The following is a 26,137-nucleotide window of genomic DNA, read 5'->3' as shown; positions in this document are numbered from 1 at the left end:
GGCAGACCCACCAAGTGCTCGTGGCTGTCCCCTTTGAGCCTGCCCAGCTGCTTTGCCTTTATCTCCCCTTTGATGTTTGCCACCCACCAGCCTGAGCCAAACCAGGGACATCCCCAGCACCTGGCCCAGACAAGGAGCTGGAATCAGTTCAGGGCTTGTCATGAACTCAGAAGAGACGTCAGGGCAGATTTCCATTGACAAGGAAAATACATGAATATAATGTTTCAACTGAAATTGCTGTTGGATACCTACAGCTGTGTCTCTCCAGGTTAACAATCCTCATGCTCCAGAAAAAAAACAGGGGAAGAACCACCACTTTTAGGGCACTATCAATAAAGCTTACATTTTTTGGGTTGGCTTTACAAGTAGGTAATAGCTCCATAAGTGTTTTATCATGCCTTTTGCTGGCTGTCATTGTGCCATGTACACACATTTGCTCTGCAGCCCCCAATTAAATCTCTCAACTTTGGCTCTGGAAAGAAGCATCTTTAAAAATCCTCTCAGCTAATTGAGCAGCTTTTCAAATTCTCCTTGGTAAACCACAGTTCCTTATTCCCACTCTCCACAACTTGCAACATGGTCATTAAATCTTTTACAATAATATATCCCGTTTACTCCTGTCCAGCTGAAGCCTCTAATGAGCCTTGCAGAAGAAAACCCACATCTCCCAATCCACAAAAAGAAGAAGAAGAAAATAAACTCCATCTTCTTTGGGCTGCACTGTGTGTCAGACCTTAATGTGCACACTTCAAAGCCAGGAGGAGCCTTTGGATCAAATGCTCAGCCCCAAATTGCCAGGCTAAAGCAGCAACCCCTGTTCCATATCCCCTCCCTGCATCTCTCAGGGACACTCACAGCTGCTTGTCTCCAACCCTCTGCACTAAGGGAATTGAAAGGAGGAGCAGAGAGAGATGGATAGAGCAGAGAAAGAGCATTACCTGTGAAAATGCACACAGAACCCACCCCAGGGGCTGAACACCCCAGAGCTGCCCTGCCCCACTGCCCAGGCCATAGAGCCCAAACACAGGAATCCCTTTGCCCTGCAAATCAGCACTTACTGAGCACTGGGAGCAACAGCTCCTGAGGGCAGGAGGTTTGATGGACCCCAGGAAGAGTCTCATGGACAGGCAGGTTTGAACCTCTAATAGGGACAAACACAGCAAGAAGGCGCAGCTGATGGATCAGACTGGAAATCCATGTGTGGGGCAGACTGGTGAGTGGTTTCCAATGCAAAAGCTCTGATCTAGTCTGCTCCCCCACATCTGAGCACTGTGAGTGTGGTCCAGCAGAGAGCACAGGTCAGAGTGGCCCAAGGGCTGATACTTCTGCCCAGACAGTGCTCACAGGAAGATGATTCTTCAGGTAAGCAGCTTCATCCGAGTTTTTAATGGACTGAGGTATAGCCTAATATAAAAGTGTAAAGCCTGTGAGTTTGGGTGTCAGACTGACTCTGAAGTTTAAATCCATTTATTGCTGGTACAGAAATGTCAGGAAGCCTTGAAGGTTACAGCAGTTAATGGCCTTTACCATGAGTTTCACTCAGCAGCTGAATTTTTGAGAAAGAGTAGAAAGAAAGGCTCAGCAGCCACAAGAAGGGATGGTGCTGGGCACAAAGGGCAGTCAGGAGCTGCCAGCACAGCCCTGGAGTGGAGCAACGTGTGGTTGAATATATTTTACAGGCACAAGGCAGCAAACACCACAGGCAGCAAGCACACCTGAAGGAGGCCAAATATCAGGTAAAGCTGATTTTCAAAGTTTTTCTTTAAGTCAGGTTTGATATTCAAGCTGCAGGTTTTACAGCAAAAGGGCAAGGACACAGTAGATGACCACCTGCACTGCAGAGTACAGGAAATAATGAGGAAAGGGCATTCTGCACAACATCAGTCAGGCACCTGGGCTATCAGAGATCAGCTGAAGTGTCAACAAGCCAGCTGCACTCTGTTTAAACAGAGGAATATTCCCAGCTTGTTATAACCCCACCAATCCCATTCCCTGCTCGGGGTGGTCACAGTGGGACCAGCAGTGCCTCCACTGCCCACTGTCTGTGAAGGATCTCACAGGACTTTCTATTCTGGCTGCCTGTTCCCTCAGCAGGAAAAGGCTTTAGGAACAGAACAACAGAAATTACAATTTTGGACAGTAATGGGCCATAAATTGATGCTGTGCAGAAATAGGTGGGATATGGGCATTTCTGTTGTGGAAATAAAAGTTTATGTGCTGTCACATCATTGACTTGGGCTCTTGGGGGAGTTTCTGGGTTGAATCCAAACATTGCCCAGCTCAAACCTTCTCTGGCTTAAGCCTGGCACTATGCAAACCATGTGTGGGCCCCGATGAAAGCCAGGCTGCTGCATAACTCAGCCTGTAGCACATGAGGGTGCAATTGTTAACAAAATCCTAACCCAGTGCACCCAATTCAAGGTATGCTCTGCAGAATTAAGGTAATGCAGAAAAAAAAAATTAAAAAATCCGCTCCTTGATACTAACATGAATCTGCTTACAAATAACAAGTGACATGAGAAGAAAAACAGGTCCTAAAAATCTCCCAGCTCTTCACTTCTGCTGCACACAGCAGGCATCAGATACCCTCACTTCATTGAAGAAAGAAAAAGGCAGCCCTGAAAGGGCATGAGCAGCTGGCAAGTGCCCTTTCAAGCCAGTCAATGATAAAAATCAAATCACAGAATCTTTTCCTAAGTTCATAGTGGTAAAGAGTCAATAGAAGTACTGGACACATCCAATGACAGTCTGCAGAGCATGGCCAGCAGCCACCTTCCACTATTCCTACATTATCTCAAAATTCATCATCTGGTGGATAGGTTTGTTTATTATTTTGGGAACAGTATGTCCCAATTTAAACAGATGTCATCCCTTCCAAACCATGGGCTGTGAACTTTGCAAGGACTTGGAAGGGTAATGGAGAGAACTTGGGAATGATAAAGGAGTCCAAATAACTGAAAAGAGATTCAAACTTTCTCCTTGTAAATAAAGGTCATTGCACAGCCTTACAAGGTGGTTTTTGATGAAATCCAGACTATCTAAATGCAAATCTTTTCTTATTTACTTAAAAGACAAAGAGAAATACATTTAGACTGGTCATCTGGTCATGGAAGAATCTATCAGATTTATTCAACAGTTACAAAGCCTGATTCACCACTGAATTTTTCTCCTTATATGTGGGTGGCTGCTAATACTGATTTTGTTATGCAAGAATTATAAATATTCTCACTGAGAACTAATGACTTAATTTAGATGCACCAGCAGGATACAAATAGCTCAAGGTTTTCCCAGCACATGAGGAGCAGTAGCCATGCAGAAGGTAATTACCTGGGTCTAGAAATAAGTGGTTTTGAAGAGTGATAGCCCATTAAGGCAGGGACTGCAAAACACCCAAGAGCTCACAGTTAAAGCACAATTCACCACAGGGGAAGACTTGTGACTGTGGAAGGAAGGGTTATGTGTGCAACCAGAAGCTTATTAGGTGTCCAGGGTCTTTTTATTCTGATACTATTTATATATGGCTGGAGTTATCACTGCCCTAACTTGGCATCTTTTTAAGATCCAATAAAAGCACCCAAATATTACAATGCCTTACATTTTCTTCACTGATGCCTTGAAAGTCACTGAAGTCCAAGTTGCTTACCACCATTCAAGTCCTGTGCAAGTCTATTTCCTAAAAGGGCCTCAGATTCATGGGGAAATGGGGCAAGATAAGTATTTCAAGTCAAAAAGCATCTTGTGAACAATTACCAAGCTAAAAATGAGGTCTTTGGACCATCTACTCATCAGTGATAATTTTCTCCATCCCTCTCTCTGTGATTTTCTCTGTGCTCCTGCACTACCAGAACTGAAGGGGCACTTTCACTCCATTTTGCCCCAATTTCTGTACTAATAACTCAAGATCAGCAATGGGCACTCTCAGAGTGAAAGGAACAAAAGGAAACACACAGTAACCTGTGTGTGGTTGCATTTGTGAATTTGAGCTCCAAGCACATCCACAGGCAAACATGCATTTCTTCCTACCTTAGGCTCACTAGAGAGGATCAAAATAATTTCTTCAAGCGGGGTCTGGAAAAGGTGAGTGAGACTTTGAAAGCTATTATCACTAAACATCCTGCAAATTCCCAGATCTGTGAAGCCTTCAGAGGAACTGTCTCTGTCTACAAACATGACACTGAGGATAGGCACACAGCATTTGTGAAGGGCAGGAAATTGCTGGTAGCTTCACCCATGTATTCCTTCAGAGGCTCACTACACCAGGATTCACTCAGCCTTCTCCCCTTGCTGAAGGTCCAGGACTCTCCCTGCTCTCCCTCCATCCCTTCATCAAGAAACACGATCCATGGGGGAAACCTCACTCTCTTCCTTAGTGTACTGCTCCTTAACAAGACTGATTTCTACTCAGGTGACACTAAGGACACGCCTTCTTGGACATTATGAAAAACTTGAGCTCTTGAACACCTCAGGCTGGGGCTGAGAGATGTGCCTGAAGCTTTTCATTTACCTGGTTTTGTTTTTCTGCCTTTTTCAAGCTTTTGGAAGCTGTGAGGTGCCCATGCCAGGCGGTCAGCAGTGTTATCACAGCCACAAAGCCACCAGGCAGAGCAGCTCTGCCAGTTTGTGTGTGAGCAGCAGAGCTCACTCTCCTCACAAGGGCACAACCCTCCTGGCAGCTGACCAGGCTCCTTGGCCAGTTTGTTGTGATGCTGATGTGCAAAGCTATTTATGTTCCCTTCCTGTTGGGAGCTCTCTGTGAGCCCCCATGGTCTGTAGTGTAATTTGCTATGAGACTTGTAACACTGGGATGTGCAGACCTTTCCTTACACAGAATAGCAGCATAAATTTCATTTAATGAGCTCTTAAGTGACTAACAGATATCCGTGAGCAGCTATTTAAAGGACAAGCCCTACTGGGATAGGAATGGGCACAATGCCATTGCCCTCATGGCTCTTAACCAAAAAGCCCTTTCCAAACACCAATTTGTGCTTCATTCATGCTTCCCTTTTTTTCCTTTATTAGCTCTGCTACGTCCTCTACAGGCCTTCAGCTGATCATTCAGATCAACTGAAAACTGAAGCCTCTTCTCAGCATTTGTACTCTGGATTTCTTCACACTTCACTGTATTTCAGTTTTGATAAAATAAGCTATTCAGAACAGCATGCACTGAATGGCTTCATTTGCTCCACACCTTTTCTAGATATAATTTGAAGAGAGAACTAGAACAGTTTGGGCTCATTCTTGGTACAGAATTCACAAGAACAGCAGCAATAGGAAGATGCCAGGTTGACTGAACCACAATATTAACTCATGCCTGGTCACTATCAGGTGAAATACTGCACCACTGCCAGCTCCTCCTGCAATTTTCTGTAGGTGTTTTATAGCCATATGCCAAGTTTTTGGCATATTTCCTTTTGCATCTCTCCTCTTTCAGGGCAGGGGTCCAGGGGAAACCACCTAAAGCCCATTGCCTGGGAAGCCAGACCTGTGGATCGATCAGACTGATGGCCATTTCCATGAGCAGGACCAAAGAACTACAGCAAACTCCACCAAACCAAACCAAACCAAACCAAACCAAACCAAACCAAACCAAACCAAACCATAGATTAAAGCTGGATGCACTTTGCATTTAGTTACACTCAGGGCATGGGGGTTGGGTAGTTGCAGTGAGTTGGAGATTTCCAGCTAAAACATCCGCTTTTGGGAAGATGCATATCTATAATGAATTGTTAGCAGTTAGGCTGTTCTGTCAAAATAAAACTCCTTTAATCTTTCAAAGAGAATCCTGGGCCATTTAATTGATTAGCAGCTTTCTAATGAGAGGATTAAGTACACAGTAGATAACTCAGATGATTGACAGCTCCACTGCACCAGCCTAAAACAAGATGCCTCCGTTTTCCCAGCACACGCCAATTAAATGATTAACTATTGTTTACTGGGACTGGGAGGATTACAAGACAGTAGGTGGATTTATTAGCAGAGAAAGGAAAAACACTCCTACACAAAAGAAAAAGATTATTTTGAATGACTAACAGCCATGCCCTGCAAAGCACGACTGGATCTACCAAGTTATTCACTCTCAGGCTACACTCCAGCCCTTCTCCCTTTATCAGACCATTTGTCAGTTTATCCAGTTATCTCCAATGTTCTCATCATTTCCAGGTGTCTTACACAGACCATTTTCTGAGTTTATCATGTAGATAGTTATAAAGCTGCTTGATATTATCACTGAGGAAAAGGTCATTAGCTCATATTATAGACAGAATCTCGCTTCTCTGGAGCAGGAGACCAAGATGTCTTTTAACAAGCTGGAGCTGCTTCATTAGCATCTTTTAGTACATGTAGGCATTGAATCAAATCACCTGAATACAAGTACCTGAACATGGCAGGGGCAATAATGTGTTTCAGCATTTTGCAGCAAGAACATCCAATTTTACATGAATTAACAATTTATGGGAGTAAGTTTGGAAGGAAGGAGGAGGAGGGAGATGCTCTTAAATTCACGTATCAGGCTCCATAGTTACTGTGTCTGAACCAGCCAATTTGCTTTAACACAGTATGTGCCATTTTTACCAGGCTGGGGGGAAAAAATTCAAGATGCTGAAAAGATTTTCAAATTTATGACCTCTTGACTGCACATTAAATGAGACTACTCCTTAATCTTACAATCCCTTCCCTTGCCTTTTGGGTAACCCTCTAACCATCTGGTCTCTGCATGGAAAAAGTTAAATGAGATGTTGTAGTTGAACCAGATGTCAAGAGCCAAAGTTTTGTTCAGATTTTCCCCTGCCCTATTTCCAAGGGGTTCCTACACAGGTCTGTAAGAGGGGCTTTAGCACAGCTGAGGAAAGTAAGGGCTGCCAGTTCTGGGTAAAGCTGCCAGCACTCCCTGCCCTGGGAGCTGTGTCCCCAGTGTGCCACCATCACACAGCACTGGGTAATGACCCATCTCAGCTGGTTCATTGGGAGGTCAGAGTCCCTGCCAGACAGGAACCTCTGCAGGTGTGGAGACCACAGAAGCATGTTAACAGAGTAAAATATTTTGGCAATCTGTGGACTTGTGTTTTTAACAGTCTGTTCAGGGCTCAGGGCCCCATCCTGGGATTCTGACAAAAATGAAAAGTGTGAGATATTAATTTTTTCTCAGAGGGCTGTGCACAGCACCTGCTGTGAGACACAAAAGCAGCAGGCTGACGTTTTCCACTGTTCCTTGGAGCTGTAACAGGTAAAGCCATGAATAGGCAGAATTTCAACAAATCGATAAATTGAAGTCCAGAATGTCAAAGGGAAAATTGTGAAAAAGTGATCCCCAGGGATATAAAATACAAAGATATTACCTCTGGCTCTGGAAACCTCTGAGCCCTAGTTTTCAGAGAGGCTGTACTAATGGAAATATTCTCACACATCTCCTGCAGCAGCTGCTGTGAGCTGCAGGAGGCTGGAGAGGGGCTGTGGGGAGCTGTGATCCCAAAAGGCTGCAGAGGAATACACTGAGCTAATTATAATGAGTGGCAAACTCTGTTATCCAGAGCTCATCAAATATGAATGTGAAAACTGGTGAAACTGGTCATCATGGCTAGCAGGTGTTGTGTCAGGACAAAAGCAGCACCTAAATAAATATAAAGAGAACCACTGGAGGTTGTACATCCTTCAGAGGACAGCCCCAGGCCCACAGCCAGCCCTGCTCCATGGGACTGGAGAGCAGGATGCCCAGACTGACACGTGTGTCACCTTGCAGGAAGGAGGTGACACCTGGGGCAGAGGTGCCACTTAACTCCAGAGTGCTTTGTGCCAGCCTGTCCTCCATGACAAGGGAAGGGCAGCACCCATTGTGCTCCCCAAACACTGTAGCTGTAGGTCCCTTGCACTGCAAGCAGCAAGAGTGGAAGCAGAGATGGAGACAGCTCCTTCATCAAAGAGCATCTGGCTTTCCTTCAGAGCTCCAGCTGTTCTCCCTGCAGTGCACACTGAGGGTAGGAGAGGCAGGACAAATTACCTTCTCTGTCTGTGCTCAGTGGCATTGGTTTCCTCACTCCCTGCAAGTGCAGCCCCTGCTCTCACCCTTGGCAGTTCAATACCTGCCTAGCACCCTCTCTGAAGTCAGTCAGTCTGGTGCCAAGAGCAGAAACTCTTTTTTCCCTCCCTACTCTCCTTGCATTACACCACTGCTCAGCTTTTCTAAGCAACAAACTTCAATATCTCATTCCTCTGTCAGTTGCCATAGCCAAGTGCCCACAGCTATATGGCATTTACTGATTATTTATGGGCCAGCTGACAGCACACTCCTTACCCAGGGGCAGTGAAGATACAGATCTGTGAGCACCAGCAGAAATCAGGTATCTCCCTTTCAAAGCTGGAAGAGAACAACCAAACTCTCCACTGTGTCCCTCTGCAAACACTCAAGAGTTTTGATGCATATTTAATTTTCTTCTTGTACAACAGGGAAAGAATAGATAGAATGGATCCCAGCTCCTGGGATTTTATCTAGGAGCTAAAATAAAACTGCTTTTGAGAGTGTGGAAAGATCCTGGGATTGGGCCCACTGACTCTTCTTTCCTTAAGCTTGTTATCATACCAGTTCTCTCTTTCCAAGTCATTTAATAAAGACTCATTCATTTTATTCCAAATGTAAAGACCTGGCTGGGCTCAGTGCAGGTGTCCAGCTTTCCAGAGGCACAGACTGAAAATGCACACCAATGCGTGTTGCTCTTTGATGTGTGGGTCCAGTCCCTCAGGAATCAAACTACCAATATTCACAAGTTGGGTCTGTTCTGGAAAGCTACTCAAAATTAACAAGGGGTGGATCCTCACTTATCACTTACCTGTGATTTGTTTTTATATTGTTTTGTGAAATTGCTCTTAATCTGGTGGATTCTGTCATGTCAGCTTCCATACCAGTATCACTTCTGTTCTAAAAGTATCTTTAAAAAACAAACAAAAAACAAGACAAAACAAAACAAAACAAAAAAACAAAACACAAACAAACAAAAAAAACCCACAAAAAACCACAAAAAAACCCAAAACCAAAACCAAAACAAAACAAAACAAACAAACAAACAAAAAACCAAAAAACCAAACCCAAACAAACAAACAAAAAAAACCCTATTCTGAGTGTATCAGTGTCTGACCTAGTAAACTGAACAATGTTTAAACATTTGGATGTTACTATCAGGAAAAACAGTAATACTGACAATAGTCCAATCAAGAAATGTGAAATATGAATGCACAGACTTACCATTTTTGTCAGCTCTTCTGAAGATCTAGAATAGAAAGAGAGAGAGAGAAAGATGTTTACTGTGTTGTTCAGCATGGGGGAGTGAAGCTCTTTGCACCAGGACCACGTTCAGCTGAACACACAGGGCAGGTTCAAGTGCTCCAACCCCTCAAGACCCAATTCAGGCTTTACTGAGCTCACCCTCCTCAAAACTCAGCTCATCTCCCCCACAGCAACATAACTGGGATAACTGGTGGAAATGCTTTCAGCACTTCCAGCACCTCCCTCACTTAAAGCTGAAACCATGAATCCAACACCAGAAAAATACACACTAAAAAAAAATTACAACAGCCATACAGCCAGTCCAGACAATTTCTCTGGAGTCAATAAAATCTCTTAAACCAAGTTTCACAGCTCTGCACTTCTGAAAAAAATTATTTACAACTTTTTTTTAAGGCAAGTCTCCTGTGTGGGAAGGAAATTATATTTAGACTTAAAACTACAGTGTGGAGGAATAGCCCACAGAGAGGAATCAAATAGCCATTTCAGAAGGAACAAAATTGTAATAATGTGTAGTACTGTAAAACTTGCCAGGGAGAAAGAGAGCAGAAACAACTGCTGTTTTTCTCACTGGTCTCATCTGAGGAATATTCCCCTAATACTGAAACCAAAATCAGCTGATCACTTGGAGGGTCCTTGCTCTAATTGAGTTTTTAACCATACACACTGATTCATTAGCTATCCCCACTTACTTGATGAGTATGTATTACTTTATTTCACATTGTATGAAATACATTTCACATTGTGTGACTACACCCCTTACCAGAAATCCTCTTATGGATCTTTGGGGTCCATCTTCAACATCTGGTGTCCCCTTTATGTGGCTGTTCCTTGACCTCCACTTTTGAGCAAGCCAAATATCTTTGTTTTCCATAACTTCTACCTTGTCACCTCTGCAGAGCTGAGCTGGCATCCTGCTTGTGTTTTGCCTGACTTCTCCATCCCTAAGTTACATCCTTCATCTCCTTCTCCAGAGCTGTGCTATTTTGCTCTACCGTCCCTGCCAACAAAATGCAATTTATAGCAAAAGGCTTGTGCAAAGGCTGGAAACTTACAGGTTCCTGCCAAAAACGGCCACCAGGACAGGTTGGCCATAAATTACCAAAAAATTAACATGGGCAGAAAAGGTAAAATATTCTTGTCATCTCTTCAGGCCTGACCCTATTAATTTGAGCAAGAGCAGAGATTTTAGTCGTACAAAGAAATTTCCCTGAGGAGGGAATAAAAGCACCAGCAAGACAGATGAGAGTCAGCCATAAAATAGAATCTCATATTTTCTGGGTCACAAAACCATTTAAAAAAATAAAGTATCAGAAGAGAAACTGCTGCACAAAACAAGAACCCCAAGAGACAAATTGAATTGCAGAATATGCTATTTCACTGAATATGACTTAATTAAGGAACATTAATCATTCTTTTGTCCAAAGTCCTTGTGAGGCTGTGCAGCCTGGGGCAGAGTCAAAGCAGAATTTTCTGGTGAACTTCAGCTGAGGCAAAACCCCTCTGCCTGAGCCCAACCAAAGTGTTGGGAGTCATTGAAACAGCCTGCAAGGATTACAGCTTGTGACCAAAATCAAAACTCCTCTTGTGCTGACCTCCAGTTTTTTAGAGCAATTAGAAGATTTGGGAGGGGAAATCCTACCTCTCTCCACATTTACAGATTTCATTGAAGTTAAATATGGGTTTTGAAAGGCCAGCCAGCAATGGCTTGTCTATGGGAAGAAGGAATAAATCCCAGGAGGACCCCAGCCGGCTGCATGGCTTCAGCACACATCCCTCACCTGTGCTCAGTATGCCCTGCCCACTGCATGAAATATTCCTCTTTTCATGGCTTGGCCACCCCAAATCCTCATTCCCCATGAGCACCTCCAGATGAGGCATGTTTCTTCCTGGATGCTGATTATTTCTGGGCTTTTTGTTTCATCACTACATCCTTCTGATGCTCTTCCCAATGCTTTGAAACCAAGGTATTACAGCCAGCCTAACACAGAAGGAGAAATGCCTGTCTTAAGGTCCCATGGGAGATCATCCCACTAAGGACAGCTGGCAGATGGAGAATGAGAAGGCAAAACCAGTAGGTAAAATGTAGATTAAAATGGGAGAAAGGCTCAACCTGCAGTGCTCTGCTCCATGGAGCTGTTTACCTCGCAAGCAATACTTGGAGCAACTTTGGGGAAAAAATTAAGAAATTGAAGAAATGTTTAGAAATTGAAGTATTTGTATCCAGCTTCACTAAGTGAATATTTTAGGGTTTTAGCTCTCCCAGATACTCCCTAAAGTATGACTATTTGTAAATGAATGTGTTGATGAAAGATCAATTCGGCTGTGTTACTTATCAAAGTTTATTCTACAGAACCAAGCTGCCTGGCTTTTTTTTATTGCTAATGAGCAGGATTTATTCTTTCAGCTAAATTGAACCACCTAAAATTTGCACACATTAAAAAAAAAAATTAAACTGGGACACCCGGAGGGAAAAAACAATGTAAGACAAAGTCATCTGTCAGCACAGGCAGGCTCTGCATCAAGGTATGAACACTGGAATGAGCATCGGGAGGCTGATAAAGATGTAATACAGCCTGTGATAGCTTGGCAGTGCTGCCAAAAATTCTGCTGCTGTGAAGACCCAGGATTTATGTTCTAGCTCAGCAGAGTGCCCTCCCCCACACAGCCCAGAGACTCCCTCTGCTCAGGTCTTGGATTAGTTGTTCCACTGTGGGAAGGAGTTGGTGGCCTTTCCATAAGGGAAAGGTGTAAGATCTGGGCATGGCAGGGAAACCACAGCCCCTCACAGCTTCCCCATGGACCAGAGAGCAAACCCATGATGGTGCCAGGCTCCCAGGGAGCTGGGGGCAGTGACAGCTCCCAGCAGCTCCAGAAGAAGGGAAGGATGCTGTGTCATCTCCGAGGCAGAGGCTGCAAAGCCCGTCCACCCTGCAGCTGCCCCAGCGCTGCCATCCTCACTCAGCAGCAAAGTCACTCAGACTGAGCCAAGGCAGCAGCCCGGGAGGTCAGCGAGAGAGGAGGCAATGAAATATGGATGGAGAAGGGCCCTGTCCTGCCAGGCCCTCGGCAGCAATTGGCTTCCTGTGCCTGCAGCGGGCCGGGAGCATCCCATGGGCGCGGAGCCACACGGCCTGGCCGGGGATGCGCTTTCCGCTCCATCGCTCCCTGCTCTCCATCGGGCACTGCACGGGCTGCACATGGAAAATGAGAGATTATCCACTCCAAGTACCACAGCCACCGTCTCCCCCAGCAGCTGTGCTTTGAAGCTATTAAGCAAAATTCCTGCAGCACAGGCTAAGTCACACAGTGAGCCCACAGGATGCCCACAATATGGGCATTAACCCATTTTATAGGATTTTTACAGGCAGTGCATGCAGTTTGCTGTCTGTGCCATACTTAACCCATTTACCAGCCGTTTAGATGAATATAAACACTATTTTCTCTAGAGCAAAGAACTTTTGTCAAGATTTCCAATAGGTTTTCTCTAAATATATGTTTTTGCTACACTCTCAAATGGCTACTATGGATATTTGAGTGCCAGAAGTAAGCAATTCAAAACCCTGGTGGTAATAATAAACTTGAAAAAAAATGATGGCTTCAAATTTAAACATTTAGTTCTGCCTTCTCAAAGCTCCTGGGTGAGAACATGCCACACTTAGGCTGCTTAATGAAAGTTTTCTCACGAATTTTATTACATTCACAATAGCACTCCGCTAAGAAACCCAAGAATTATTGCAGATTTGTGGAGTTTATAATCTCTTCACCAGGTTAATATGATGTTGATTTAAAATAGAATGCAGCTGAGCTGAAATTTTGTTTTCCATCATAATCTGGGTGCAGAGTCAAGGACAAACATAATCATGTCCCATGCATGAGGAAGGCCTGGGGATGAGAAGGCATCCAAAGACCCAAATAGACCTAAAATAATATTGATCCTCATACTATGTTCCTGCATTCCTCTTCTGGCTTTCTTTTCCACTCCTACAAGTCTTGACACTTCCTTTGCAGTTCAGACAAGGTTTTATATCAGGTATGGCCTTTAGTTCTCAAACCTGAGGCACCAGTAGGAATTTTCTCTCCTTCAGCCTCTCTCTGTTGCTCTTTCTGGTGAAAATGTGAGAAAATTACCTGAAGCTTTATCACTTTGGACTACATCTTTAGACATTTTCAGGCTAATGAGCATTTCCATGCAAGGAGAAAGTTTTTATTTTGGTGCTCCAGTAAGGAATATGCCATTGGTGTAGAAATACTGTCCCATCTGCAGTGGTTCCCCACAAAACAAGGCTGCTGCAGAGCTCCAGATCTCATTTTCACACTTCAAAGTAGATCCTTTTTCTTTTTCTCTTCCTCCCCAAGAGCAGCTGACACTGTGTCCCAGCCTCTGCTTTCACTCTTACCTTCCCTTTAGACATTACCTAGCTGTCCCAAATTAAAGTTGGATGAGAAAGGTAAGAGTTGCATCTGATGTTCTGACCTGCTGACGTTCAGCACTAGAAGTTACTTTTCTGTTCAGCTTCATTTCAAGCACCCACATCCAAAGCCCTGAAGATCAGAGGAGAACAGGATGGACCCTCCTGTGTGACTGTGTACCTTGCAGGGAGCAGTTCCTGAGCAAAGAGAGCCTGGCCTGCCCTGGCCCTCCTCTCCAGCTGTGCCTGCAGGTACAGCTCAAGGGAACGATATCAAACCATGGATTTCACAGAGGGAGGATTAATGAGAAGGAAAATAGCCCTCCCAGTTCCCTCACGGTGAGAAGGTAAACAAGGACACAGGAAGGGGAATGAACCAACCTTGGAAAAAAAAAAAAAAAAGAAGAGTGAGAAGGGATCCAAGGGATTCCTGGGAGCCTTGCTATTAAGGGCTGCACTGGAAATCATGTAATTGAGAGAATGGCTGGGAAACTGGCAGTTCTGGATCTACATTTGGAAATGCACCACTGGCACAACCCAAACCCTCTGTATCTTCTATCCCAACAACTCACTCAATCCCATGGGGCTGAAGAAGCACAAACCAGATTTGGCCCCACAAGTGAGGTTCAAGAGGAACCATAAGAATGAGAGATGGATTTGAAATTATCTTTCTGTCAAAGAATAAAAAAATCAGATAAGCATCAAAATTAGTTTTCAGCAAACGACAGGGTAGATGAAACAGAAAGCTTCATCTGACCTGAAATGAATGGAACTTTGTTCTTCAGGAGTGTTTAAAATAAAGCCAAAAATCAATGCATTATGTCACCATTGGCAAGAAAGGAGGCAGGGAGGCCAGCGCTGCTTGGGGCTCGCAGTCCTGCCACAGAGATGCTCATTCATAACCAAAGCTGATCCTTATTTTAGATGCCAAGCAGGAGATGAGCCATGAACCAGATGGATCATCTTCACCTGCAGCTGCTGAGACTGACCAGGCCTCTCGTGCTCTGGAGCTCACACCTCTGCTGACCACACAGGCTTCTGGCAGTGACAGGCAGGCAGGAGGAGATGAGCAAGGACAGTGGATCAGCCAGCTCTGAATATAGAACACCTGCCTAGACATTTCCAGCACCTCGAGAGCCATCCACCTCAGCTCTGCATTGCACATGCACTCATTCACACTCAGCAAATACAGTCTCACATTGGCTTACCCACAGAGAATATACACTCACATATTTTATCCTCCTTTTCATAAACATTGTGACTTTGAGGGTTTGTTCTTGACAGGAAATGTCACCATCTCCTTTTGTGGGTTGGAGCAGCACTGTGGCAGTTTTTAATAAAGAGGGTTTATCCTTGTGGGTGCAGAAAGCATCAGATATCCTGTGTCCATCCACAGCTTGTGGTGTGAGTGGGAGTACCTGCTGCAGATTGCTCATGCTGCCAGCCCTGAGCCTTGGGCTCCTGCAGCTGGAGCAGACCCAGAGAAGGCACCTGAGGGTGGGCACAGAATGGGGACAGACCCCTGGCTCAATCTCAATCCCTTATGATGATTTGACCAATGTTGTAAGAGCTGAGCATTCATTCATTAATTCATTCATTCATTCATTCATTCATTCACTCGAGCTGAACTAATAAACATTATTCAACCTTTTTTTAATCCTTTACCTAAAAGGCCAGAGGCAAAATAAAAGAAAAACACTGAAGCCAACCCAGAGTTAAGATTCATCCTTCAAGTGGGAGTAGCCAGGCTGATGGCAGAAGACATCTTACCCCCTTGTTGCATTTTGTTCCTCTTCAGCCCTCAGTTATGTCCCACAACAGCACAGTTGTGTTTTCTTGGTGGAAAGAGCACAGGGAAGTTTGTTCTGACACACCAGACACCCTCATGGAGGAGTCAGAACAAGAAAACTGGGGATGGATGAATTAAAAGAAAGCCAGAAGAGGAAGAAGAAGTGACTAAGGAACTATTAGTGTCAGAGCAATTTTATCTAATTCATAACCAAGCCCAAGCTTTCCCCTCCTCCCCCACCCCCCAAGAAACTGCCTACATAGAACACCAGCTCATGAAAACGTGTTAGCTAAACATAAAATCTTACAGGTCTTCTACTTCATCCTCCCCCATGGAGAAGCAGCACTGCTGCACGGCTGGGACTCGCTGCTTCCCCAGCACATCCATCAGCAAAAATGTGAAGGAGTTAAATGGAAAACAGGTTATCATCCCTGAGCATTTCAGTGGGATGCTTGTTACTTTCATGCTAATGTGTGAAAATTAAGCTAAATACCTGTTCCCCGTGTTTAAACCCTTTGTATGAAAGGGGGGTCTCGCAGTGCACTTGAAGAGCCCGTTACAGCGAAGCCACAGCTTCAATTGGCTTTGCTATTGTGACTGGGGAAAAAGGAGGAAATCAAGTTCTAAGGAAGGAGGGGAAAAAAACCACCAAAAACCCCTAAGCCGTCAAATCTTACATTTCCAGAATCCATTTCTACTTTCAGCAGGTGAGAAAAGGCTCCCACTACCATTGTGAAAGGGAAAAATGATCAGGAGCTGCACACCCAGCTCTATTGTACTTCCCGCTGAAATAATACAATGCTCTACTGTGCTTCCCGTTCTGAAAGTTCATGCCTCTTTTCCTAAGCTCAAACCTCAAAATGGAAAAAAAATCACTTAAAGATAGTAAAATTGAATGGATAAGATACCATTTTGGTGGCAAAACACACCTAACTCAAGAAATCTCTTACATAAATTTAATGTTGCTTCCTAATTGCATTTGTGCTCTGAAACTCAGATTCCAAATTATTGTAAAATTTTGGCAATTTCGAGGCAGATTAAAAAACAAAACAAGCAAAACGAAAAAAATTCAAAAAAAAAACCAAAAAAAAAAAAAAAAAAACAAAAAAACAAAAAAAAAAAAAAAAAAAAAAACAAAACCCAGAAATTCTCCCTCTAAACAAGTTAACTTAAAAGACATAAGGGTGTGAGTTGCACTTGTCCTTTCAGTTTCCCTGGAGGCTCATTCCCCCAGCCTGCAGCTGCCCACCTGGCAGCCCCTTCCACCGGGCAGGATCATCCATCGGGTGCTCTGCTCTCTGAGCTGCTTTTGGCAGCCCACTAGAGATAATGGTTCCTCAGGGAACCAAAACGCCTTTCAGCTCAGGGTGCTCAGACATGGAATGAGTTTTGGACTCTCCAGCCCACGCCGACGCCTGTGAGTTCAGCAAATTACTTACAAAATGTAAGGGCTTGCCTTGAAGAGCTACTACTGCTATCCTATCTCCAAGGAGAGCATGAGTTATCCTTTACTACAGCCAATGCCTCAGTAGTTTATTTTTGCATTCACTACTTTTTTTTTTTTCTTTTTTTTTTCTTTTTTCTTTTTAAGCTAGGAGATAGCAAAACAGAGGATCTGTGTGTTTAATTACTAGACGCTGCAGAAAGGCTGTAATTACACCATTTGCACTCCGGCTGATTCCACCCCATTCTCCCAATTCATTTAAGTGCAAACAGCCTCGTTAGCTCCCTAATCAGAAAGTCTATAAATACAGCAGTCGAGGCACCGAGCGCATCCCGACCAGCCCCCCAAAACCAGGATTAAGGAGGTTTAGGGTCCTGCAGGATTAAGGTCCTGCATCCTCATCCCAGCTGGCCGAAGGGATGCAGGACCTGGGAAAAGGCTGCAGAACCCGGGGTACACACCCACGCTCAGCCCTTCCGGGGGTGCAGCAAACAGGACACCCCAACGCCCAGCCAGCCCAGAGAGCTCAGGATCCTGGCAAGGAGAAGGATCCAAGCTACATCTCCATGCCCATCCGGTAAAAAAAGAGGTGTAGGGCTCATGAGAGGAGGTGCAGAACCCAGCAGTATCCACCCCGTGCCCAGCCGAGTGCAGGAGACGCAGAACCGGGGTGCGCCTTTCCCCAGCTGTCCCAGAGAGTGCAGGGCGAGGGGACAGGGGACCCAGACTGCCCCACAACCCGGGAGATGCAGCACCGGGACAGGTGGGGGAAAACCCGGGCTGCAACCCCTACCCCGGGCAGCCCAGGGGCGCAGGATCTGCGAAGGGCTCGTTAAATCTGGGCACCCCTAACCCGAGCAGCCCGGGAGATGCAGGAGCCGGGCTGTACTCCATCCCCAGCCGGCCGGGGATGCGGGATCCGAGGATCCCTCTGATGCCAAGCCCTGGCGGGTGCGGGGTCCGGGGTGCCCCCCGTGCCCGGTGCACAGTCCAGGTAAGGTGAGAAACCGCTCCGCAGCCTCTCTGCCGGCTGGTCCAGGGGATGCTGGACCGGGAGACAACGGCGACCCCGAGGGGCTGGAGCGGGTGCGGGACACGGGCAAGAGGATGCGGGACACCCCCGCCCACCCAGCTGGGGATGGCCGGAGCTCCAGCCCGTGCCCCGCCGGCCCGGGGAGCGCAGGGCGGAGGAGCATCCCCGCTCCCGGGGCGGCGGGAGGCAGGAGCTGGGGTGCGGGATGCGGGGAGCACTCACATCGAGGATGACGGAGGTGCCCTTCCTCTGGGCGGCGGCGGCGCCCGGGGCCAGCAGCTCCCGCTCGGCCAGGCCCTTGTCGCCCATCCTGCCGGCCGCCCAGCGCAGCAGCCCGTCCAGCCCGCGCAGCGCCGGCGCCGGCTTCCGCAGCAGCTTCTGCACCCCGGCCCGGCAGTACCGCGCTGCCTGCTCGCACATCGCTCAGCCCGGCCTCATCCCGCCGCCGGGACTTCCCCTCCTTCTCCTCCTCCTCCTTCTCCTCCTCCCACAGCCGCTCGGCGGGCAGCGGGCGGGTCCGGGGGGGACCCGCGGGGGATGCTGCCCCGAGAGCCAGGGGGGAGTTTTGGGGTGGGGGCAGGTCACCACCCCGGGCTCCAACACAAACATCACTTTTGGGGATTTTATGTCTAAAAAAACTGTATCCGTGTTTTCTCCCCCCCCGCCCCCCCCACAGTCTCTCTGCACTCACAGCAGATTTTAGCAGCTCTTTGTGAGGGCAGAAGAGAACGAATTTGTTGCTAGTAAATAAAACTTGCCCCTAAACGCCCATCCTTCCTCCAAAAAGTCCCTATTCAGTGAATAGTCAGCGATTCCAGGTAGGGTATTGCAGCATCTGTGGCTACAGCACTAACCACAGTGCTCAGCTGGAAAATATTTCTGAACCTGTAATTCTATATTGTGAGAATATTTCTTTGAGATGCTCCTGTGCTCAGCTTCATAGGTCAAGATTTAGACTTGCAGTGGAGGCAATAAATCATCTTGATGAAATTGCAGTAAGTCCTCAGGACAAAACGACACTAAATAATTTCATTTCCTACTCCACACCTACTAGTGCTCCCAGTCCAAGTCCAAACCCAGAGAGGCACCAAAGCAGGAGAGCTCAGACGCAGAAACCTGGAGGTTTCCTCAGAGTTCTGGGGTAGCCACAGGCTCTAAATGGCCTTTCCCACATGCAGCAGCCAGACCCTCTCAGAGGCAGCTCCAGAGGACTTCATGAGCCACCAGGGCCAGGTCCCCAGATCTGAACACCCCTGTCCCCAGAGCCAGCACACCCAGCACCATTCAAGCATTGCACACTTCCCACACTGCATCCTGTGCCTGAACAACCACTGCTTTAAGTGAAACAAACAGCAGTAAATAATTTCTTTCAACAGAGCCTACACACTGCAGTTCACCAGATTCCAGACCCTCACAAAAGGAGGAATTATTACCTCGAGGAATTATTTAGCTGCTTCTTCTAATCACCCATCTACATTCAGGCAAACTGGGGTGAATTTTCTGTGTTTGAGATGACAGGTGGGGAATGTGCATTTTCCTCTGAGTTGCTGCTCAAAGAAAAGTGAGTGGGAGCCCAGTTCTTTCTGCTGGAGTACATGGAAAATAGCTGGAAGTGCTTAAAAGCCTTTTAAAGAAATGAGGCACAGAGAAGCCTAGCAGGAGGTCAGGACACCCAAGGGCTGAGCCCCTCTTTCACCAAGCTCTTGCCTCTCAGGGTTTCCTTCTCCAGCAATACAAAACTCATGGGGGAAAACAGAGGAACTTCAAGGGGTTTATGATGGCTTGTGGGAGCTGTGTTGAGCACTTCAAATAGCTCTGGGTTCTTCCACAGGAGTACAACCCAACCACCACTCAATTCCCAATCACATCTCACAGCAAAGCCAAGCCAAGACACATCTTGTCCTCCTTGCCATGAGCTGGTGCCAGTCTCCTGTGCCCCTCACAGTCAGAGCTATCTGCTCTTTTGTACTTGTGCAATGCTCAGATTATTCACATCCTTCTTTCTCCTTTAGACATCCCTCCACTAAATGGCTGGTTCAGACTGTATCGATCACACCCAGGTTAGGATTACTACACGTGCTTGCTAATTAAAACTATTGACTGAATAAACTTAGAAATAAGGTTATTTGAATTTTCCTTTCTATTTTCCATGAAGATTCATTACTTGGATTTGATGTTTGGGGTTATTTCTGTGCTTTTGTCAAAAACAGTTCTTGCTAATGTCAAAACCAGCTCTGTGGAATTTAAATGCTCATTTTTCCTACTAAACAGATCTAGATAGAAAAAGAGTCTGCCATTCAGACATTAGGAAGAAGCCAACCATTTGTACTGGACTGTGTTACTTGGGGCTATTATTCCCTAGTTCCTGCGAGGCTGAATGTTACCCCACGCCTTTAAAGGGGCAACACGTTGAGACCTGGGTGTGGACCCTCAGAGAGGACAGCAGGCAGCAGCAGGGTGAAACATGGAAGGCTCTTTATTATCTGACTCCAATAGCTTATATACATTTTGTACAGAGGGCCAGGATTGGCCCAGGGAGGTTACAACCTCCTGACTCCATTGGTCAATATGACCATCAGTCAAGTTCTCTCTCAGAGAACAAGAATGCAAAACATACAGATAAGTTCTAAGAATACACATTGTTTACATGCAGCAGCCTGAGAATCAGGCTGCTAAGACTCAAACACTTGAAAGCAAGAAATGCAGGGAGGACAGCTGAAGTCTCCCTTTGAGGAAAAAATGGGAAGTTTGTTACTACTTATCTGAGTCAGGTGAGGAAACCGAGGCACTCTCAAGGCATAGGACAGCCCATGTCACACCACAGCCAGGGGTGGGGGCAGAGGCACAGACCTCACGTTGAGCTCTGTGCGCCAAATTCATCCCCTGCTTCCTGCCAAGGGAGAAGGGACACTGCCTGTCCTGTGCAAATAAACACAACTGCAGCCAAGGTCTCAGGGCTCTGCCAGCCTCTGCCACCATCCTGTGCTGCTGGTCATGGCACTGACCCTGGAGAGCAGCCATCCTGCAGGGCCAGGAGGAGAAACCAAAAACCAGTGATGGACAAGTGGAGACAGCAGGGTTTACTTGCTTCTTCAGCTGCAGCTCCTGGGCATCCAGCACACTTACTGCATTTCATTAAAGGTGGAGAGAGCAGGACCACCAGCCGCCACTGGCTGCCCTGAAAGCTTTATCCATTTTGCAGATGCTGAGTGACACAGGAATAAATAGGAGAGAAGAGAGAGAATCAATTAAAAAGCACAGTTAAATGCAGACAAAATGCATCCCTGGGAAAGCAGCAAGCATTAATTACAGGTTCTTGTAGGCTTAGTGTGGTCAGGCCATGAAGTGCCCGGGGGCAGCAGAGCCCAGCGTGCAGCACAGCACAGCCCCTGACCCACTGGCATTTTGCTTCCCACGCTGTGCTGCAGGCAGAGAGCTCCAGCCCTGCCCGGCAGAGGGAGGGAGAGCTGCAGGGAAAGGCAGCAGCTGCTGCTCCACCTTCTGCACCCTGACATTTAACACTGAGCCTCCCCACTGCGGTGCTGGCCAGCCACACACGTTCTTCCAGACCTCTACAGGATTATAAATGAGGGATCAGTTGGACAGGAAGGTTGCTGAAGGCTGTTAGAGATCAGATCTATTCTCCCTCACTCCCAGCTCCACGTTCAGGAACTCTGAGATCTCAAAACCAGAGTATTGCCAGTCCAGTTTCAAGTCTGATCTTGACCTGACCATGTGTTTTGCCTGGTGCATTTGGAGCTCAGCACAAAGGGCAGGTTTACTTCTACCACTGACAATGTTTGCTCTTCCAGCTTTCATATGGGGCTTTTTCAGGTGCTACATTCAGTATTTTCCAGAAAGACTTGGAGCAGGAGCACAAACCATTTGCTGTAATTCCAGATGAGAGGCTATCTGAAAAACACAAGGGCTTCTCTGAAGGAAAGGTGTGAGAGGAGCAAAGTCCTGCCCACACCTCGGCATGGCAGGCAGAGGCAGTGGCTTTCATCTCCCCTTTGAGTTCTGCCTTCTCTCCCATCCATCTGCACACAGCAGGCAGCTTTATTTAATTAAAAACTTCCAACAGGCAGGACCTGCAGCCTTGCTTGGTGCAAAAGGTCACAAATGACTTACTAATATTTACTAATGACTGAGGGACTGAGGTTAATGCAACAGTTCAATGGCAGGAAAAGGAAATGGCAACCCTGTCACAGAGATGGGAATTTGGCAGAGCAGTCTTGCTTGCCCACCTTGGAAGCAGAAATGACACTTTAGTCTCTCTATTAACTTGTGTTTATTATAATGCAGCATGTAATCACCAGGTGACTCTATCAGAAAATGTATATCCCAGCTGGAAAATGCCACACTGCCAAGAGCACCATGGTAACTCACCAGTCTGAGCTGAAGAGGATCCAGGGAGTCTGTGCCCATGTGCAGTGTGTTAACTCCTGAAAACACAACAAACCCCTTCCCCTCTGCAAGCTGAAGGGAGCAGAGCTCATGGTTTGGTAACACCTCTTGCCCACACCACTAATGTGGTGTCAAATCCACCTCAGGCCCTGGGATCACAGGTTTCTGATCCAGGCCCTGCAATCAGGGATAGTAAAAGCTTCAAATGCACCATTTTATGTCAGGTTGACCTTAAAGAGCTAAATTCTTGTTTAAGACAAGATGTAGGCTTGCACTTTGAATACCCCCAGAGCATCTTCCACCAGCAGTTACCCCAATGAGACAGAAACCTGCCACCATTCAGTGGAAACCTCAAAACCCGAAGAATATTGCCTTTTAGTTATTCTGAGGTGCAGGATTATAGGCAAACAGTGGGCCAAATCCTTCTGCTGGTGCCTGCTAAATAAATTCAGAGGGTGGTGGTTGGTTTTGTTTTGGCTTTGGCTATTAAGGGACATTACCCATCTCTGTTGTTTTGGTAATAGAGGAGATGAACATTTAACACCCAAACTAACACACCCTTGATTAAAGGCCATTGACTCATAGACCTTGTGATTGTGGATTTGTAGGGAAGAGCTACAGTAATGTTTTTCTTGCATGTTTATTACTTATAATGGTGTTCAGGTAAAGCAGACCAAAATATTTTCCCCTTCAATATGCAGCTGAGGTCAGAACTATTAAGGACCCTGGAATAAACCAATCCACTTCTGATGACCTTTCAAAATTACATTTTGTTTCTTGTGCCCAGTACACCTAATTTCCGATCATATATAATAATACAAAAAACGTGGAGATGGAGAATTACAGACTTTCAGATCTCTAAGCCTGTGTGTCAGCATGACCACCAATTAAAAAAGTTTAAGTTATTGCACCTAAATAAAAAATTGCCTCTTCATGACTGACCTCCCCAGTTACAACATAAAACTGATAATTTGCACTGTCTTAATAATCAAAATGTGTCTGAGAATGTGTTGAGATCAGTGCTATCAAGCTGCTTCATAACAAGAGCGGGGAGAGAGGGACTGGCACTTTTCCCATGGCGTATACCCTTTGTAATTAATTTCTAAAGTAATTTCCTTCTTTGCTCGGCAGATATCATCTCTGACTTCATTTGTGGGAGGAAAGAAGATCTCCCCAGTTTATTTCTGACAATAAATACAGTTAATTAGTTCTCAGTAAGTAAAATCTGACAGCATTCAAAGGAAGTGGGACTCCCTCTGGGGTTCCCAGTACAGGCACGGTGGCAAAGCCCAGGCAGCGGAAAGGCACAGGGAGCAGCCAGGGCAGGGGCAGGACTCTGGCCAAGAGCTGCCTCGGGGTTGGACAGTTTAGAGAGGTAAAATACAAACATTTATTTTTCTGAACATGTTTAGCCTGTGGCTAAAGCTGTGAACACCTGGAGGCTGCTCAGAAGGGCTCAGAGCTCGCCGGAGGATCCCTTTGCCTGCGGCATCACTCTCTGTCCTCAAAGTGATGCTGAAACCGCAGGACAGGGGCGATTTTGGCACAAAACCCGTGCCCAGAGGGACTGAACCCGCAAGCCAGGCTGGTTTCACACAGCCCAACACCCACAGGGGCCGAGGGTGGGACCGGAGGAAGGCTGGGATATGAAAGGTGGCACTCGGGGGCTGCTGGAGCAGCTGCTGGTGCCGCTGGTTTGCCCTCAGGGGACACCAGGAGCAGAAGTTCCGCAGGGTTTGCTGGTGCCATCCCCAGCACGGGATCACTGCCACAAGCACGACTGATAAATGGGACTCGGGACAAACGCCGTGACAGCCAAGGGGAGAGGTCTCCAAAGGACACTCACTGCAGCCCCAGCAGTGAGTCTTCCAGGTGCAGGCCATCGGTTTAGCTGCACACTCAATGCTGCTCCTCACTGCTCTGTTGGGAAAGATGGGACATGAAGGGCTTATGGATATGATTGTCTGGTAAGAAGTACTGGAAATGTAAAACTTGTGAGTGAAATAGAAATGAAGGCCAGCTTTGAGGTGTGTGCATGGCAGGCAGGAAGACAGTGATTAGCTGGAGATGGGTTGAAGGACAGAAAACAAAAGGACCCAAGGACGTAGCCCCTCTCCACCCTGCCAAGGTATCAGGGAAAAAGTAGATAAGAAAGGTAATCTTTAGAGTTTAGAATATAGGATGATATGGTGATATAGTAGTTGTCATAAGCTGCATGCAAAGTTTGTAGGTTTTGTATCTTGCGCCCATTGGTCACTGTAAATTAGAATATTCAACACAAAAAGAGATATAATGTATTGTAATAAGGTCCTTGCTCTCTTCTATCTCTTCTACCTCTCTCTTACTGCTCTGACCCCTGCACTCTTCTTACCTCTTTTACCCCTGTTAGCTCTTTTACCTCCCTTACCTCATACCCTCTCTCTCTCCCTCTCTTTTGGGGCTTCCCTTCAGCTGAGGCTGGTGGCTGAAGGCCAGGCCCTCTTTACCCACAACCCTCACAATAAAACCACGTGTTTCTAGACTATCTTAGGTCTGCAGAGTTCCTTGTCCTTGCTGTCCACAGAGCCCCTACACTGCTCAAGCACCAGGCACATTCATTTTTCCTCCAGCATTTTATTTGTCCTTATTTGCTGTCCTCAAAGTGACAGACCTGGGAAAATTATTTATATTTTATACTGCTCCCATAATTATTCACCAAGAGTTTGGGATACTCACTGCTGGAGACACACACACACACAAAATCACTTCATGAGCATGTTATTGGGTTTCCTGGCTGTGGAGCTATTTTAAAATGCTGCTGTGTTTGCCACTTTGGGATCAAACTCATGTAATTTAATGGGTTTCACTGAGACATCAACAGGCCCTCAAGGCAGATATCGATTTCCCACAACAAAGGGCTGCTCTTGAAAGAATTTAATGGGATCACCAAGAAGTGACTTTGAGCTGCAGGTGCTGGGATGCTTATGGATGTGAACTTGCTGGGATGTCATGGAGAATGATGCCCAAAAGCAAGGCAGCTCCTGATCCAGCATTCCCAGAGGAGCATGAAGATGGGCAGTGAAGCAAGTGCCTTTCCTCCATGACTTCCCTTCTGTCCCATAAAGCCAGAGCTGGAAAAGGGGCACCTTCATCCAATGGTTGTCACCCTCACGGGAATGTCCCACCTGCAGCCTGTGCAGCCCTGGAGGCTGCACATCCACTGCACGGCATGCAAGGACATCTAGTGCCTGATGCTGAGGCTGCAGGGAGGCTCTGGCTCCCAGCAGAGTGTGGTTTTCTGGTGGCTCATCCCCTCACAGAAGAAGTCCCCGCATGGGGCCAGTACCAGCAGTGCTCTGGAGAATGGGATCCCAGCAGGAGGGTCACTGTGAGGCTCTGACAGAGTCTCAGCTGTCTGCAGCATCCAGGGCTGTGTCTGTGATCTGGAGTTCCCCAGCAGCCCCCATGTCCCCATGCCTGGGGCAGTTCCTCTGGCCCCTCCAGTCTGGGAGCTTTGGGTGTTTTCCCAGCTGGGCTTTGACACACACGTGGCTCCCCTGGCAGTGCAGGGAATGCAGCAGGGCTGGCGAGTTTTGTCTTCATCTACTCACAGTGCCCACTTTTCTATTCCTCTGTCAGTTCTGTGACCTTCTCAAAGCCTGGCACAGACCCAGCATCCTACCTGACTGCTGCACTTGGGGATGGAGCTGACCACACAGTTTGCAGTGTGAGAAACCAATCTTGTTTTCAAAGGGCATACTCCTGTCCAAAGCTATCTATAGACCAGCTGGTGAATTAAACC

The 26,137-nt window shown here is 46.5% G+C and overlaps 1 protein-coding gene across 1 annotated transcript in view; it reads right to left on the bottom strand.

Annotated features, from left to right (window-relative positions):
* The window catches only part of NECAB2 (N-terminal EF-hand calcium binding protein 2), a gene marked incomplete at its 5' end in the record, with an annotated part of 72,857 nt that extends 54,488 nt beyond the window's left edge, over positions 1 to 18,369 (bottom strand). The window contains 2 exons of the mRNA XM_083870329.1: positions 9,233 to 9,257; positions 18,172 to 18,369. Of these exons, the coding sequence (XP_083726455.1) occupies positions 9,233 to 9,257; positions 18,172 to 18,369 (223 nt within the window). The remainder of the gene's footprint in view (positions 1 to 9,232; positions 9,258 to 18,171) is intronic.
* Positions 18,370 to 26,137: the final 7,768 nt, after the last annotated feature.

Source organism: Zosterops lateralis (assembly GCF_965231275.1).
Source record: "Zosterops lateralis genome assembly, chromosome: 12".
NCBI lineage: Eukaryota > Metazoa > Chordata > Aves > Passeriformes > Zosteropidae > Zosterops > Zosterops lateralis.
Note: the sequence above shows the minus strand (reverse complement) of the source record. Positions and strands in the feature narration are given on the sequence as shown.